The sequence below is a fragment of the Anser anser genome (genome assembly GCF_964211835.1).
Source record: "Anser anser genome assembly, chromosome: 1".
In the NCBI taxonomy this organism is placed as follows: Eukaryota; Metazoa; Chordata; class Aves; order Anseriformes; family Anatidae; genus Anser; species Anser anser.
This window is the reverse complement of record NC_139720.1, coordinates 54,167,406-54,184,460: the sequence shown is the minus strand read 5'-3', so window position 1 is coordinate 54,184,460 and position 17,055 is coordinate 54,167,406. Positions and strand designations below refer to the sequence as shown.

At 54.7% G+C, this 17,055-nt stretch overlaps 1 protein-coding gene across 9 annotated transcripts; it reads left to right on the top strand.

Annotated features, from left to right (window-relative positions):
* Positions 1-9: 9 nt before the first annotated feature.
* Positions 10-16,692, top strand: L3MBTL2 (L3MBTL histone methyl-lysine binding protein 2). 9 transcript variants are annotated; one of them, XM_083828150.1, is made up of 18 exons: positions 10-525; positions 921-954; positions 1,880-2,147; positions 2,384-2,517; positions 2,862-2,985; positions 3,552-3,631; positions 4,497-4,614; positions 5,281-5,415; positions 5,898-5,986; positions 7,985-8,216; positions 8,867-8,946; positions 9,504-9,608; positions 10,528-10,675; positions 11,549-11,631; positions 13,215-13,449; positions 14,197-14,262; positions 15,208-15,330; positions 15,943-16,692. In XM_083828150.1, the coding sequence occupies exons 1-18, from the start codon at positions 251-253 to the stop codon at positions 16,050-16,052; spliced, it is 2,439 nt and encodes an 812-aa protein (XP_083684276.1). In that variant the 5' UTR covers positions 10-250; the 3' UTR covers positions 16,053-16,692. The 9 variants fall into 9 exon arrangements, with proteins under 9 accessions (XP_083684276.1, XP_083684278.1, XP_083684283.1 ...); XM_083828152.1 differs by having other exon boundaries at positions 10-568; XM_083828157.1 differs by lacking the exon at positions 921-954 and having other exon boundaries at positions 18-525.
* Positions 16,693-17,055: the final 363 nt, after the last annotated feature.

Here is a 17,055-nt window from a genome sequence, read left to right as displayed (position 1 = left end):
GCTTTTTATCCCTTTTAATGCCCCAGGGATGCAGCCAGGCTGCAGTGGGGTGTGAGTGTGCGTCAGGATGCAGCGTGTCAGCCGTTTGGGTGCTTGTGTTACCAGCTGTATGATGGGGTTTTCAGAAAGGGGATAACACGTCCTGCTCATCTTCGGGACCTGGTTGAGCGTTAGCTGTAACAAAGGGCTGGGTTAAACCTAAGCCCCGGTCGCCGTGCCTGAGGGATGGATAGGGAGTGCCACAGGATTGATGGCTGGAGATTGCTCCTTCACTTCTGACGCCTCAGTACAAAATCCGAGTGCTGCTGCACACTCAAACTCGGGAAAGCCCCTGCGGGCGGGCGAACCAAACCCCCCCGGCGGCCTCCCGCCCGTCGCCATTTGCACGGCGCCGGCCGTCATGGCGGCGCCCCCCCGGCGGAAGGCGAACTACAGTGCCCATGGCGCCCCGCGGCGGGAGCAGCCCCGGGGCTCCCGGGCTCCATTTCCTCCGCCCGCGGCCGGGGGAGGGAGGCGCTCCGCGGGGTGAGGCGGGCTGGCGGCCATGGAGCGGGAGCGGGCCGGGGAGGTGAGCGGCGGGCCGGGGCCGTGGGGGCAGCGGGACGGAGCGAGGGGCTCCCGCTCCTCCGGGAGAAGCCCTGAAGCGCCGGGGGGGCGGGGGCCGGGCCGCGGCGTCGGGGCTCCTGCGGGCCGGAGGGAGGCGAGGCCGCAGGAAGGGCTGGGGAGGAGGCGGGCGAGCTGCCCCGCGGCTGCCGAGCGGTTTTAGGCGTCGGGGACGCTGGCTGAGGGCGCGGGCTCGGAGGAGAGCGGTCAGCAAGCCGGGCGGCTCGGGCTCGTGTGGTGCGCGAGCCGGGGAGCGTGCAGGGGGAGAGCAGGGGGTGAAGGCTTATCTCTCTGTTCGTGTCTCCAATAACGCTCAGGAGCCAAGGAGCTGAGGGGATTCACCGCTGCAAGGTGACGGACCTGCTGCCGATCCTTTGGCGTTGGATGAACGGCTGTCCCCTGGCGCCTCACCTTGCAGTTCTACTCTGCCTTCCCGTGCCGTCTCCCCGTGCCGATGCTGGCTTCTTGCTGCCCTTTTCAACGGCTAACGCCTTTTCCCAGCTTCTTTTGCTCTTATTTCCGGCCTGGTTCAAGACTTTCCTGGTCTGAGGACCAGTCGCTGGGCTCCTCTTCCTCCCCTTCCGTCCCTGCCTCTCTGCTCTCTTGCTGTAGCAGGGTGGGACCTGTCGCTGGCTGGCTGCAGTAGCGTGAAGAGCTCGTGAAGCTCTCTAGGTGCAGAAACACCTGGTTGTAGGGAAGGACTCTACAAAAGCTGTTCTGTGGCCCTGCCGATACAGCTTCTGAACCGAGGTCGGCTCTGGGCTTTTGTGGTTTCCAAAGAACGCGAACTTTCTCCAGGGTCGAGTTTGTCCTGCGGACATCCAGGCTGCGCTGGTCTTGTGGTCTTGTGTGGTGGCCAGGGCGTGCGGCTTGGTACGCTGTGCTGGAAGCTTGAGGTGACTTCGGCGCTGATGGCGTCTGTGCTGCCGTGCACTTGTTGGGAGAGACAGAGCCTGGAGGGACGCAGTCTCCTCTCTGTCAGCATGCCTCTGTAGTTCCCCGAGTTCTTTTTTCCCTCTGAAGCTGCAGCTCTGTGGCGGTTTGTTTGCTCTTGGAAAGCAAAATGCAGCATGTGAAAGAACTACCTGTGAAGGAGCCCGTTGCGGGGGGAATAGGTTTCCTGCTAGGGATTCAGACTTCTGAATTCGGGGATGTGGATTCCTTGCTCAGTCCAAGGCTTCTCCCTGGCCCAGAAGGCTCCCCAGCAGTGAAGGCACATCTGTTGTGGGGTTGGCGTAAAATGTCCGGTTTTAAAGCAGACTGGTTCTTTTGTCAGGTGGTGTCTTCCTTATGCCACAAGACCTCATCTTTGGAGCGGATGGAGGAGGAAGGTGAGGAGGAAGAGGAGGATGAAGACTTGGACGTCTTTGGGGGTTACGACAGCTTCCGGAGCTACAACAGCAGCGTGGGCAGCGACAGCAGCTCCTGCCTGGACGAGTCCAGCGATGATGAGGTGGTGGACCGGGAGGCTGGAGAGCTGCCGACCTCCCCTGTGCACCAGCCACCCGCGGGGCGGATCACAGAGGACAGCGGCTCTGAGCCAGGTACTGTGCTGCCTGCCTGTTCTCCTGTGCGAGAGGGAAAGAATGAGGGCTGAGGGAGGCTGAAATGCATGTGACTTCATCCTGAACGTGCTCTGGGAACAGAACCAGACTGAGACAGCGTTTTTTGGGTTACGTGGGGGAGCTGCCGTGCGTAACGTGGGTTACCTGGGCTTAGCTCTGTCCTTGTAGTGCGTCAGCCCTGCCAACTGCTCACACCTTTGTGCCTTCCCTCTCAGCCGTGTGCGAGATGTGTGGCATTGTGGGAACCAGGGAGGCTTTCTTCTCCAAGACCAAACGTTTCTGCAGTGTCTCCTGCTCCAGAAGCTACTCCTCAAACTCCAAGAAGGCCAGCATCCTGGCCAGGCTGCAGGTGAGTCAAAATCCTTCCTCCGTCCCTCATGACGGAGCAGGATGTCCCTGTGTGCAGGGGTGGGTGGCTGCTGTCCGGCGAGATCACAGCCTGCCATTACCAGTGGTTTTCTATTTCTGCTCGACGTCCGTAGAGAAAGCATACCAGCTGAGAGGTGCTGCCTCCTAGAAGCTGAGGAAGAAGATAGTTATATTTCACTTGCTGCCACTTCTTGTTCCTGCAAGCATTAATAAAAATGGTAGTCACTGGAAAATCCCCCCTGGGAAGAGGTGCGTCCTCTGCTGGCCAGTTGCAGGACCTGGCTTCCTCTCCCCTCCTGTACCATAACGTTCCTTCTTTTGTAGGGGAAACCGCCAACAAAGAAAGCGAAAGTCCTGCACAAGGCAGCCTGGTCGGCCAAGATCGGGGCCTTCCTCCATTCGCAGGGCACGGGGCAGCTGGCAGATGGGACGCTGACGGGCCAGGATGGTGAGTGTAGGCAAGGTGTGAGGAGGTGCAGCTGCAAGAGCCACAGAAATGAGGACATCTGGAGGGCTCTAAGCCCTGTGGCCCTCTCCCACCCCTCTGGTGCCAAGCCACGCGCTGAAACAAAGCGTGTGGATTGCTCACGTGCTGCTGGAAGGACACCGGGACGTCTCTCTCCCCGTCTGCTATCAGAGCCCTAGCGAGTTATTGCCCTTCCACTGCTGCAGCCTCGTCTGTGCTCCTGGAGTGTAAGCTCTGCGGTCCCAGTCCCACAAGGTGCTGGCTTACAGGTGCCCTGCTGCTCCCAGCTGATTGCTGCCCCAATGCCTGTGGGGGTTGTATTTAACTCAAGTTGTTCACTGGTCGGTTTTAGGGACAGCCAGCCCCTGCAGCGGACGGAGCAGCAAGCTCTGTTAGGCTGTTAGCCAGCTCCCTGCGTGCTGGGGCAGAGTGCTGTGTCCTAGAGGAGGCCCCAGCGTGGCTGTGTGCTGGAGTCCAGGGGTAGCTGAGTGCTCTGTGCCTTTAGCTAACCTCCTCGCCTGACTTTCCTCTCTTGTGTCTGCTCGTAGCACTTGTCCTGGGCTTCGACTGGGGAAAGTACCTGCAGGAGCACGGCTTCAAGGCAGCTCCAGTCAGCTGCTTCAAACACGTGAGTCCTTCTTTGCTGTGCCACGCGGTGTGCCTGGGACACGTCATATGCACGGGGCTCCCCCGTGCTCCTCTGACTGGTGGGGAGAGACCGGGGAGAGGGGTTTTGAGCTGCAGGGAAGGAAGCTGGAGTTTCCTCACAGCTAAGAAAGGGAGTCCCATGGGGGGACTGTGAGTTCTGGGGGAGGAAGCAGAGGCAGATTTGGTAAAAACACTGCCAGTGGTGATAGGTACTTGCTGGGGGCAGAACTAGGTCTGACTGTGGTGGACAGGAGACAGATCCCTGCTGCCTGCACAGTTTGTGTGGGTGAGCACAGCCCAGGGTGAGGTGCAGAGAGGAACTCGTCCAGGCCTGGCAGCAGCTGCCCCTCCAAAAAGTCTGCTTCCTCTGGCACTGACTGGCGAGCCCTGTGGGCTCAGGAGCCAAGGCAGAGAAATGGAAGGAGGGCAGATTTTAGGTATCATAGTAGCCCTATCCTCTCTGTTAAACTCACTTGTTCTGTTCTTGTTTTTAGTTGTTTTCAGTTGATTTATTAAAGTGTGATTAATATTAACAAATCTGTGTTTTTCTTAAGTGTAGGTCAGGAAGATATGGCAGGTTTATTGGTAGTTAGGTGTTTTGATACTACAGAGGAGTGGTAGCAACAAATTTGGGATTATAGGACAGCCGGCAATGAAATAGAGCAACACTGAACTACAGTGTTGTGCCTTTTGGGATCCTCTGTGAACGCCCCGATGAGATGTTTGGCACGGTTTGGTTGCTGCTGGCAGATCCAGGAGGGGCAAAGCGTGCCAGCCTGTGTCTAAGGTGAAAGTTTTCTGACTGTCAGCATCTTTCTCCCGTTGTGGCTGCCTCACCCCCTCAGGTGCCGCTCTTCGATCAGTGGGATGATGTGGTGAAAGGTATGAAGGTGGAAGTGCTGAACAGCGACGCCGTGCTCCCCAGCCGAGTGTACTGGATCGCATCCGTCATCCAGACCGTAGGTACGCCTCCGGTGCGGCTCCTGACAGCCAGCCTCTGAGGGAACCTTTAGAGAGCAGAGCAGAGCTGGTCAAGCGAAGCGTCAGAGAATCACAGAATCATTAAGGCTGGAAACAACCTCCAAGATCACCTGGTCCCACTGTCCCCCTACCCCCAGCGTCACCCACTAAACCATGTCCTCAAGCACCACGTCCTACCTGTCCTTGAACACCCCCAGGGACCCACCTCCCTGGACAACCCGTCCCAATGCCTGACTGCTCTTTCTGAGCAGAAACGTCTCCTCATTTCCAACCTGAACCTCCCCTGGCGCAACCTGAGGCCGTTCCCTCTAGTCCTATCACTAGTTATCTGTGAGAAGAGGCCGATCCCAGCTCCCCACACCTTCCTTTCAGGTGGTTGCAGAGAACAATGAGGTCTCCCCTGAGCCTCCCCTTCTCCAGACTAAACACCCCCAGTTCTCTCAGCCGCTCCTCACAGGCCTTGTGTTCCAGGCCCTTCAGCAGCTTCTTAGCCCGTCTCTGGACATGGCAGTTCTGCTGCCAGAATGGTTGGAGAAGCTCTGATAACCTGCGAAGGCCATGCTGTAGGGAATAAGCCTGCGGTGCCCTATAGAAGAGAAATTCTTGGTCTCTAACGCCTTTCTCTGGTTGTCTGCTCTGTCCTGGCAGGGTACAGGGCTCTCCTGCGATACGAGGGCTTTGAGGATGATGCCGGCCATGACTTCTGGTGCAATTTAGGCACGGTGGATATTCATCCCATCGGCTGGTGTGCCATCAACAGCAAAATCCTGGTACCACCACAAAGTGAGTGGGGGACAAGAGAGCTCAGCACATTGGCTCAGCGCTGTGGCCATTCCTCCTGCTGACCCGCACAGAGGTTGGGCTTAGGCTTCGGGGGAACTTCTTGGTCCTACATCCCGGACGGTGCTTCTGAGCAACACGCTGGCTCCAGTCCTTGCTCAGCTAGCAGTTAGGAGGGGGATGCTAATTTAGCAGAATTCTGGCAAGCAGACGTGCTTGGCGCGACTCACGTGTTTGCTGTAATACTGTGTCCACTCTGAGATGAGCGGAGCTAGATGTCCGCTTGGCACAGTCCCTTCTGTAGCAGCGATCCCTCCTAGCCTCTTGTGGGGGCAAGCTTGCACAGAGGTGTCTGCCTGAGAGCAGGTGCGGGACTGGAGTGTGAAGAAGGCCTTTTAACGCAGATGGCCTCAGAGAGGGGGCGGGGAAAGGTGTAGTGCAGTCCCTTGGTCGTAAAGATGCTCTCTCTCCCTCTGCGTGTCTAGCTATTCACGCCAAGTACACTGACTGGAGAAGCTACCTCATGAAAAAACTGGTGGGAGCCAGGACCATCCCAGTGGATTTCCACATCAAGGTAAATGTGAGAAGCTGTTACTCTGTGGAAATAAAGCCAAGAGGCTTTATTATGCTTTATTATTTATTATTATGCTTTATTATTTATTATGCGGGGAACACTTCTGATCTGGTTCCGACCTGTGCAATGCCTGTGTACCTCCCTCAGCCCCCGTGCCCCGTCAGCACAACTTCTCCTTTGGGGCTGTGGTGGTTTTACCTTGCTGGGCAGCTGAACTCTAGCACCACTGCTCTCTCACTCCCCCTCCTCAGAAGAGGAGGGGAAGAAGAAAAAAAAACAACTCACGGGTTGAGATAAGGATAATTTAATTAAAGGGGAAGTAATTATTAAGGGAAAATTATTATTAAGGGAAAATTAAATAATTTAACTAAAGGGAAAAGGAAAGGGGGAGAGGGAAGGAAAAGGGGAGGGAAAACAAGCAAAGGCCATATGGAAGCACAGAGAGAGAGGGAAAGAAACTACTCTGTACTTCCCACCAATGAGTGATGCTTGACCACGTCATTGAAGCAGGGCCTCAACACGTGTAGCTGTTGTTTGGGAGGACAGATGTGTTCACAATGAGAGCCCACCCCTCCCTTCTCCTTCCTTTTCCTACCTTTTATTGCTGAGTGTGACACCACATGCTATGGAATATCCCTTTGGCTGGTTTCGGCCAGCTGCCCTGGCAATGTTCCCTCCTCACCTCCTGCCCACCCCCCGCCTGCTGGCTCTGGGGGGGTTGGAGGGTATCTGGGTGCTGTGCCCGCGCTGCTCAGCTGGGACACAACACTGGTGTGATACCGGGGCTGCTCTAGCTGCAAGTGCAGAGCACAGCACTGTGTGGGCTGCTGCAGGGGAAGGTAACTCCATCCCTGCCAGACCCAGTACAGGGGCATAGATGGGCTTTAAAAGCTGTTACCGTGTAGCCTGTTACAAAACACTGGGGTAAAGTTTTGCTGAAGGGAGAGGCCATTGCAGCTACATATTTTCTTTCCCTGCCATGTTTTTGACTCACAAGCCAAAAAAACCCTTTGCCTTTGGTGTCGATAGCACAGCAGCCTGCTGGGGAGTGAGAGGGGCGCCGGTGCCCTCAAGGTGCATGGAAGCAGCTGTGCTGGTGGCTTTAATAGCTCTCGTTGTTGCTGAGTGTAGTCTGCACTGAGGTTAGACCTCGTCAAGAGCCTCAGGGCTCTTCCCTGGCTGGTGGCCTTGAGACGTGCACATAAGGAAGATCGTCCTGTGGCAGGCAGGGAGGTGGATGATGGGTCTGCCTGTGCGTGAAGTGGCTGGTGACACTGAACTGGAGACCTTGATGTAGCTGGTGCTTCCTTTGTTACTCCTCTGGAAGCTGAAAGATTGTTTGACTGCTGCTTGTTCCTGGGTCCTGTAGCCGAGAGCTTGTGCCATGGAAAGGAGGTGCTAGAGGGAGAGAGGTGTTGTCGGTATGTTTTTCCTCCCAGCGTCCCCCTCCCGCTTAAAGAACAGAAGCAGTGGGGATGGGGACCTTCCCTTTGAACTTTTGGGTTCGGGTGTTGGCTGGTTTGGGTGTCCGAGTCTCTTTTGAGCTGCGGCTTAGTAGTTCCGTAGCATTCTGGGACCTCCAGCGCCAACATGTAGGTGTTCTTCAGGCACCTTTGGCTGTGGATGAGTGGGGCTAGGCTGTTACCAACAAAGTGCAGGTCTCTGAAAATCAGTCAGAAGGCAGCCAGTGGCTCGTTCAGCGTGCCTGCATCTTTGGGTCAGTCTGTACAGGAACTCTAGCACCGAAGCTGGCAGATAGATCATCATCACGTTGCTCAACCTTTGAACACGGTAAAAATGTGAAAGCTGTCGTGTGTGGGGCTGGCAGCCCTCCGCCCCCCCGATGAACTCGCTCCCATGTGTCCCCTCCCAGAGGTGTCTCCCAGGCAGTTTTGGGCAGCGCAGGGCTGTGTGGGGGGAAAAGCTGTTCTCTGAAGGCTCCGGGGAAAGAAGGCGCGGGGTGGGATTGATCTCGCCTCCTCTGCTTGTTGTTGCCAGATGGCGGAGAGCATGAAGTACCCGTTCCGGCAGGGCATGCGGGTGGAGGTGGTGGATAAGAACCACGTGTCCCGGACGCGCATGGCGGTGGTGGACACGGTCATCGGGGGCCGGCTGCGACTCCTCTACGAGGACGGGGACAGCGACGATGACTTCTGGTGCCACATGTGGAGCCCCCTCATCCATCCTGTGGGCTGGTCACGGAGAGTGGGCCACAGCATGAAGAAGATAGGTAGGGGTCAGGCCACCACACGCATCTGCTGGCTTGCTGCGTGCTGCCTGGGTCCTGCTGTTAGCGCCAGGCTCAGCATGCTGGGAGGACCTGACGGATAAGGTCTGTGCAGCCACGTCTGCCGCTTTTCCCTCTAGGTAGATAAAAGCTTAGCAATCTGTTGTCACAGGTTGGGACTAGGGTTTCTTACAGGTAGTCTGTCCCCAGGCTGACTGCAGAACCTGCATTGTCGTGTTTGTTGTCTTTCTGAGAAAATTCATCCTGGTTTCCATAAGACTAGATGCCACCACGTGGGTTTTTCCTGAGACCGTTCTTCATGTTTTTGTTTTTTTCCTTCTGGACTTAGACTCGAGCCCCATTGATACTTTGATTTGTGCCTCCCTTGCTGCCTGTCCCCGGTGATAGCAGCTGCATTTCGAGGTGTTACCACTAGTGCTCAGGAAGATCGGGCATTTGCTTTTGAGCAAGCCCTGTATCGCAGCTTATGTTACAGGAAGATATAGAGGGACTGACCTGTTCTTACTACCCATCTCTGATTTGGCTCTTCTACAGCTGTTAGGTTCTCAGCAGATAATTAATAGCCAGGGTGTTTTCTTACTCTGGTTGCTGCAGGTTTCTCAGTTCACTTTTCCCTCTTCCATTCCTCACAGAAGAAAAGCGCAGTGACATGGCAAACCATCCCACCTTCCGGAAGATTTACTGTGACGCTGTCCCTTACCTGTTTAAAAAGGTAAGACAAGTCTCACTTTCTGTGGTGGCCACAGTAAAGGAAGCAGTGATACAGCTTCCTTGGGTATGTTCTGCTGCGTGGGTGGTTAAAGGCATCATTTGTCCCCCTTCCAGCTATAGGGCAGTAAGGTAATTGGGGTGTCAAGGCTGTAGTTGGCCAGGGGAAAGGCAGAATAAAAAGATAAAAGATCTAAAAGGCAGCACCAGATTGAAGGGCTCGGTTTGAGGGCTCCAGTCCCTGGAGTTTTGAGCAGGAGAGGCAAGGTGATTGCTTGGGAGAGACCAGCTCAGACCTGGGGCTGGGTCGTACTGGTGGGGACTGAGATCAGGAGGCCTTGCTGCAGCTGCGACTGGCCAGAGCCTTGGCAGGAGCTTGGTGGCACAGAAACAGTGTTGCACCGGCTGCCTCTTTGTAGTTTTCTTCTTTCCTCTCCCCTCCTGACTTGGGCTGAGCCAAGTAAAGGAGCTCTGATCCTCCTGTCTGCAGCTGGGGCAGTTGATGTCAGGATGGGGCTGTCCCGTACCCCGGCAGTGCTGATGTGCCGGAGTCTCCCTTAGGTACGGGCTGTCTATGCCGAAGGCGGATGGTTTGAGGAAGGCATGAAACTGGAAGCCATCGACCCCCTGAATTTGGGCAACATTTGTGTGGCCACTGTTTGCAAGGTGAGTTTGGGGCAGGGGGAAGGAGGTGCTCTGGCTTTACCTGAGACATCACAGCCTCTAGGTTTGTTCTCTAATGCGCTCCAGTTCTTGGAATGCGTAAAGGGAGGCCTCCGTAGCATCCTCCTTGAGGAGAGAAAGGGCTGTGGGTTGTGTCGTTATGGACAGCACTCACGGGTTTGGGAAGCTGAGGAGGGTTGCCTCTCTGGCTTTCTCTCCTGATGGGGTGGTGGTGAGCTCTACTTCTGTGCCTGAGTTGGAAAGTAAATTGCTCTGCCAGGTTTCCTCAGTGAGGCGCTTTGCGTCTCCTGGAGCATAGCATCGACCTGGACTTTCTTGCTCCCTCGAGAAGCTGTCATAGAACTCAAGCAGCGGACTCTGATGCATGGGATTTGGCAAGGGAATGCCAGGAAAGCCTTTTGTCTGGCAAATGTTGCCCTTTGCCAGTGCTTAGAACTGCAGAGAGGTTGGGGCAGGCATGCCTGTCATGTTTGGTAGGTCCTAGTTGCTAGCGAGTGACAGGAAGGGACAAGTCTTGCTGCCGTAGGAAGTGGCAGGTCTGAAGGCAGTGCCCTTCCCCTCAGCCCCGTAACAAGCTCCCGACCTGACTGGTGTAGAGGCTCTGGGCTGCCAAGAGTCTGGTTTTGGGGGAGAACAGCGCCCCTGCCTGCTTACAGCCGAGCCTTTTTCACAAAGCCATTCGTGGTAGTTGCAGCCCTGCAGTAATTGCTGCTTTGGGGATTAGCTTGTGCTGGCTAACGTACCAGGAGAAGCTACCACACATCCTGGGGCATTTAACGTTGCATTTTGCTATCTAGTGGCAACAGTGATGTAGCTGTGGGAGCTCCTGGGGGATCCTTTGAAAGGAGGGACCTCAGAGCAAGTGAAGCTCTTCATTTATGCCCTTCATCCCTCATCTTAGGTCCTCTTGGACGGATATCTCATGATCAGCATTGATGGAGCCACATCCGATGACGGCTCGGACTGGTTCTGCTATCATGCTTCCTCACACGCCATCTTCCCTGTCAACTTCTGTCAGAAGAACAGCATCGATCTGACCCCTCCGAAAGGTGAGATCTGGGCTGTGGTCTGGCATACAAACCTGCACACGGAAGCTACTGGATGGGCTTTTCCGAGAAGTGTCAGGTTCAGGTGAATCAAAACCGCCAGGTCCCACCCTGCCTGCTTTGGGGGGAGGTAGGGCTGGCTGGGGACAAAGCCAGTCCATTTGAGCTCTGATGGTATACCAAGTTGTGGCACTTTGTGGATGGAAGTTACATCTCCTGAGGGCGTTAGCGTTGGTCAGTATCAGTGGAAGAGGTGTACAATCCCCAAACTGAATAAATCCCTTTGTGAAAGGGCAAGGAGGGTGGGAAGGGATGAGTAGAGCTATTGCTACACGACTCAGTCATTACAAGTAGCAGGAGTCACCACTTCTCTTCTTGCATGAATAAATCTGAGACAGAAGGATTGCATCTCGAGATTTTTTGCAGAAAAACCAGAGTGGATTTTACTGTGTCATCTGGCCATACCAAAAAAGGCCTGCTCTGAATTTCTTTGTTGCAGCACTTTGTGCAGTGCTGTTCTGTCATCTTTGATGTTGCTTCTAGTGAGAGAAAGATTGGTTTTGGTGGTTTGCTTTCAACATGCTTCTTCCTGCTAGTTCCTTCTCCTTACCTTTCTCTGTGGTCTGGATATGTGACTGACATGGGCGTTCAGTGCTGCATCTTGCACAACTTCCCTGTTTGCCCACTGGAGGGGGTTGCTGGACTGTTGTGGAATCTGTGCCTTAGATTTATGTCCAAAACTAGGCTGAACGTGCCACTTAATGAAACTGGTTTAGAAGCAGTTGCTGTGGTTCCTTCTTGCCTATTCTGCCTTTTCCCTCCGCTGGTCTGCCCAGTGACTGCCTTTTTCCCTCTGACCAATTCTTCCTCCTGCAGGGCAAGATGCAAAGACCTTCAACTGGGAAACTTACCTGGAAAAGACTAAATCAAGACCTGTTCCAGCACGGCTCTTCAACACAGTGAGTGCTGCCTGGGAGGAGAGATGTGTAGGGATTTTTGCAGTCTGCTAGGTGGAGCACAAGAGCTCTGACTGCCAGCGTGGCCGAGGTTGGAAGGGACCTCTGGAGGTCATCTTGTCCAAGCCCTCTGCTCAAGCAGGTTGCACAGGACTGTGTCCAGACAGCTTTCACAAATCCCCAAGAAGGGAATCTCCCCAGCCTTTCTCAGCCTGTGCCAGTGCTCTTTTGCCTGCACAGTAAAGTGTTTCCTGCTCAGGTGGAACCTCCTGTGTGTTCCAGTTTGTGCCCGTTGCCTCTTGTCCTGTCACTGGGCACCACTGAAAACAGCCTGGTCCCACTCTGTTTGCACCTGCCCTTCAGGTATTTATAGACCTGGATAAGATCCCCCCGCCCCGAGCCTTCTCTTCTTCAGGCTGAGCAGTCCTGACTCTTTCAGCCTTTCCTCACAGGAGAGATGCTCCAGTCCCTTCATCATCTTCATGACTCTTTGTTGGGCTCTCTCCAGTACACCCATGTCCTTCTTGTCCTGGGGTGCCCAGAAGTGGACCCAGCGCTCCAGGTGCAGCCTCACCAGTGCTGAGTGGAGGGGAAGAATCACTTCTCTCTACCTGCTGGCAACGTGCTTCCTAATGCAGCTCGGAATACTGTTAGTGTACTTTGCCCCAAGGGTGCATTGCTGGCTCATGTTCAACTTGGTGTCTACCAGGACCCCTGGGTCCTTTTTTGCAAAGGTTTTGTTGCTTTCCACTCGGTCAGCCTCTGGCGTGTGCTGGTGCCTGGGGTTGTTCCTCCCCAGGGGCAGGACTTTGCACTTCCCCGTGTTGAACTTCACGGGGTTCTCGTCAGCCCATTTCTCCAGCCTGTCCAGGTCCCTCTGGATGGCAGCACAACCCCCTGGGGTGTCAACTGCTCCTCCCAGTTTTGTGTCATCTGGGAACTTGCTGAGAGCACACTGCCATGTCATCCAAATCATTAATGAAGATGTCGGACAGGGCTGCTCTTTGCTGCCAGTCAGCACTTCTGAGGAGATCCCAAGGCTTCCTCTCCAAGTAACTCCCCTGTCTGGCTGCTCAGGGCAAGCACCGTCACGCCTTTGTGGATGTCGTGATGTCTTTGAACCTGCAATTCTGCAGCGTTTCCTAGTGCTCCAGGCTCCTGGTGGGTTCTGCACCACCTGTTACTTGTGGACATGCTGTTGGGTGGAAGTGGTCTGGTTGGCATCAGAAAAACTGCTGCAGCAGTGAGCCTGTGCTTGTCTTTATGATTTTTCCAGCGCTGCCTCAGGCTATGGGTTTGATCAGGTGTCTCTTAACCCCTGCGTGCTGCTCCTCCACTTCAGGATCTTTTTTCTAAAGGCTGGGCTGAGATTCTCTGGGGATGCAGCTGGCCTTGGATCCGTTCAGATGTCCCCTCCTGTTGTAAGGCTGGCTGGAGGTGCATCAAAGTGTGGCTTGAGTTTGGGCGTTTTCTGTCTGCTTGCTGGACGTAAGCCTGTAGCTGTTGCAGGGTGCTGCTGTCCGGATGCGGGTTTGGACTGGATGCAATTGCCTTGGGTTTTCCTCTTTTGTCTTTTATGCACCCAGGACTGCCCAAACCATGGCTTCAAGGCAGGCATGAAGGTGGAGGCGGTGGACCTGATGGAGCCCCGGCTCATCTGCGTGGCCACGGTGAAGCGCGTGGTGCACCGTCTGCTCAGCATCCATTTCGACGGCTGGGACAACGAGTACGACCAGTGGGTGGACTGCGAGTCTCCAGACATTTATCCCGTGGGGTGGTGCGAGCTGACAGGCTACCAGCTTCAACCACCTGTCGTTCCAGGTGAGCCAAGGCTTGGCTGCGGTCTCTAAAGCCAGAGGCAAAGGTGTCCTTCCTCCTTCTCTGTGAGCGGCTCCTCCTTTTGGGGCCTTGTGTGGAGGAGAAGCTTGCCAGCTTGGTCTATGCTGGCTGCCGCAAGTCCTCCTCTGCCGCCACACAACCTAGCAGCTGGTAGAGGGGGGAGTACTGTGGCAGGGAGAAAACAGGCTGAGGTTTGAGGTTGGCTCAGGTTTCCCTCTACTCCCTCACCTGCACACCAACAGCTCCTGCTGAAGTTGGGTAGAGTTCCAGGCGGTCCTGTCCCCGCACAGCTCCCTCTTACTAAGCATGCCGCAGCCTCGGCCGGGTAGCAGGGGCAGCTTGGCCCCTGCTCCCTTTTCTCATCAATTCTCTGACTCAGTCTGTAAAAGGTAAGAGCATCCCTCTCTCAAGGGTTTGTTCCTTTCCTTGTCTCTGGGAGGCCATTGCCTCACCTTTGTAGATGTTCTCCTCATCCCGAGCAACGAATCTTGTTTCTCCACTGTCCCCGCCAAATCTGTACCGGGCCTCTCTCCCCTATGCTGGGCCCTCGCGTGGAAGCACAGGACAGCGACCACGCTCCAGCCTCGCTTTCCCCTCAGCTGGTTGTCTCGGGAAGAGGGCGATGACTCGGGGCGACGGGTGTATCTTGTTTCTCACTTATGTCACTTCATCCCAGTTACCTACTGGTTATGGGACTTGGCTTTCGTTTCCCTCTCGTCTCTATGACAGAGCCCACAGCTCCAGTGAAGGCCAAGGAGGTGCCCAAGAAGAGGAAGAAACCCTATGGAAAGAAGAGTGAGTGATGTTTGATTAGCGCCCTCCCGCTCGCTCGCAGGCTGGGCCCAGTTAGAGGAACCCTGTCTATGATCTGTCAGGGCAGGAGAGAGAGGCCTTGTCTTGCTGTGGATGCTCTCAGTCAGCTGTGGGTTTGACAGCTCAGCTTCATCCTTCTTAATTGCCCCCGTTCCCCAAGAGCAGAGAGCTGTGTGTGTGGGAAGGATCTGTCTTGCAGTCTTTTCTGTCGGCCGAGGTGTAGATGGCGCTTGCTTCCAGGCGTGAGGTGTGCTGCTTTCCCCACCGTGTCCGTGGCCAGAGGGAGATTCTTTGTCGCGGCTGGAGGGTAGCGAGAGGGCAACCCCAGCTGCTCTGTGCTGAGGGAGAGAAAGCCTTCAGGTGGCTGAAGAGGCGAGTCGTGGGGCTGGACCGTGTTGTTGTTTCATCTTGTCGTTGTTGTCGTCATTGTTGCAGTTGCTGTGGCGAATCATGTAGACAGGCAAGGAACTCCTTCCTGGGGGGTGGAGAGGAAGGGGCATCTAAAGAATATAAAAGACATTCAACCTAAATAAAAGCATCAGCTAAAACTGAACATATTAATGCTACAGTGTCCGTGCCTTGGAGCCACCGTGCCCGTTTTTTAGGGCTAGACCCAGACAGGTAAGCAAAGCTCTTAACTGACTCCAACAGGACCAGCTCCTTGGAACTTAAGCACGTGCTGAAGTGCCTTGACTTTAATGAAGGACAACACAGAGGAGCATATTTTGAGATGACCGATCTAGGTTTTTCTTCAGTAGGTGATTTTCTTGGGGTAACCAGTTGGCAGCTAATGACCATGTAGCTTGCTGGTCAGTTGTGCTGGTCCCTGGTGAATGGCTTCTCAGTGGAGCAGGGGTGCTGGTTTTCCAGGGGAAAGGAACGCACTTTTCCCTATGCTGTTATCTCTTTTTTTTTTTTTTTTTAAAGGAAAAAAGTTACCTGCTAAAACCCGCACAATCAAGCAGACCGTCAAGAAGCCTCCTGCCTCAAGGACAAAACGAGAAGCAAAAGCTGCCATCAAGGTTTTGCCAGAGCCACCACCCGATGAGAGTAAGGGACTGAGTTTACTCAACCCCATAGCCATGTACAGCTCTTGCGTACAACCTATATGTCCCTGACAAACTATGCTTTGTCCTTCCTCGTTCCTGCAGAGACAGAGACTCTGCTGCTTTAGAGCTGAAAGAGCAAGAAAGCCTTGGCCTGCTTTCTCTGGGAAGGTTCTCCTCCTAGGAGGCTCAATGGCATCAGTACAGCGGGATGTCTTGATCCTGCTGCTGCCTGCTGAGGGCCTGGCTGCCCTACTGAGCAGTCTGGGGTTGGGGGAGGTTGGTTAGGAAGGAGATAGACGTGTCAGAGGTGTTTGTCACATCCTGCTCCCTTTAAGGGCTGTCACAGCATGTCAGCACAGCTCATGGTGCTGAGCACTAAGGGATGTGGTGACCAGAAGAGCATCTGGTGGCTGGGTCACCTGCCCGTCCTGGCAGGTACTGGGGAAGGGGGCGGGTGAGGTGCTTTGTGTGCATGGGAATGGAGCCTGACGAAGGTCCCAGTTGCTCATAAAGGTTTAATTTCCCCTTTGTGTGGACCCAGGCAGGTAGAAAATGGACCGCACTGACTTTTCCTCTATTTATCCCTCCCCCCCTCCTTCCTGTCTCTTGCTAGTCATTGCCGTGCAGGTGAAAGAAGAAACCATCGACCCCTCGCTGCCGGAGTTTGAAGCCACAGAGCTTCCCGTTCCCATCAGCAGCATAAAGCAAGAGGTGACGGACTGATCCTGGAGTATCCCGCAGCAGCCTGTGCTTCATCTCGTGGCTCTTTGGGGAAGCAGAAGACCAAAAGGGCCTTCCCTTTTTGAGGCAGCATCACAACTCTGCTTCCTTGTCGTGCAAGAAGATCGCCCCCAGACTTGGAACTAAGCCCTAGGCCGTGGACTCCAGAAGAGCCACAGGCTCGCTGAGGGGCATGACTGGGGGGCTGCTGGGGTTGTGTGTGCCTGGCACCAGAGGCACCTCTCTGAGCAGAAGCCCCTGACAGGAAGGAGGCTGCCAGAGCACGTAGGGGCAGTCTGGGTTCTCAGCCAAGGCTGGAGGGGGTGACCTGCAGTTCGAGATGGTGTGTGCAGGTTGCATGCATCAGGGAATGGGCTGCTCTCGTAGGATATCTGTGCCGTGCTCCCTGGTCTTGGCCGTGCAACCTCTGAGAAAGTCAGGACAGGAAGAGTGAAAAGAGGTGAGAAGTGGAAAAGGAATGATGATGCCTCTGCAGGAAGCAAGAGAACTTCGTGTGTCATCGTTTCCTGCTTTTGAACCCAGAACTGCGGATTATGTGGTGCACAGTTTGAAATTTTTATTTTTTAACACTCCTACTGTAAATTTGATCAGTGATCTGTGAAATAAACTAAGGAAGAAGTCACATGCTTGTGTATTGTTTTCTCGGTCACCAAAATACCAGGGCTAACTAAAAGGGGGAGGAAAAGAGAACTTGGAAAGGTCGATGTGGCAACAGTGACGAGAGTCTTAAATGTGGAGTGACATTTGTTCCTGTGAGCTTTCTGCAGGTGAATGTCTTGCCTGTCCGTGCCGCTGCGGGCCTCATGTGGCCGCAGTGCACGTGCCTTGTCAAATGCTACAGGAAAATGGCGGCTGCCCGGAACCGCACCTTGGTCACGAAATGGCTGCATTGGCCCTGCTCTCAAGTTTCCAGCCCAAAACAGTTCATGTTTTTCATAGTGGGTCAGGGGGAGGAAAGAAATTGTTGGCTGGGAGGAATTAAGTC

What these genes read in the sequence shown, in the direction of transcription:
- L3MBTL2 (XM_083828150.1), top strand. Translation starts at nt 251, where the DNA reads ATGGCTGGAGATTGCTCCTTCACTTCTGACGCCTCAGTACAAAATCCG. An exon ending in CAGTCAGCTGCTTCAAACAC is followed by an intron (nt 3,632 to 4,496) that starts GTGAGTCCTTCT and finishes TCACCCCCTCAG; the next exon opens with GTGCCGCTCTTCGATCAGTG. An exon ending in CAGTGGATTTCCACATCAAG is followed by an intron (nt 5,987 to 7,984) that starts GTAAATGTGAGA and finishes TGTTGTTGCCAG; the next exon opens with ATGGCGGAGAGCATGAAGTA.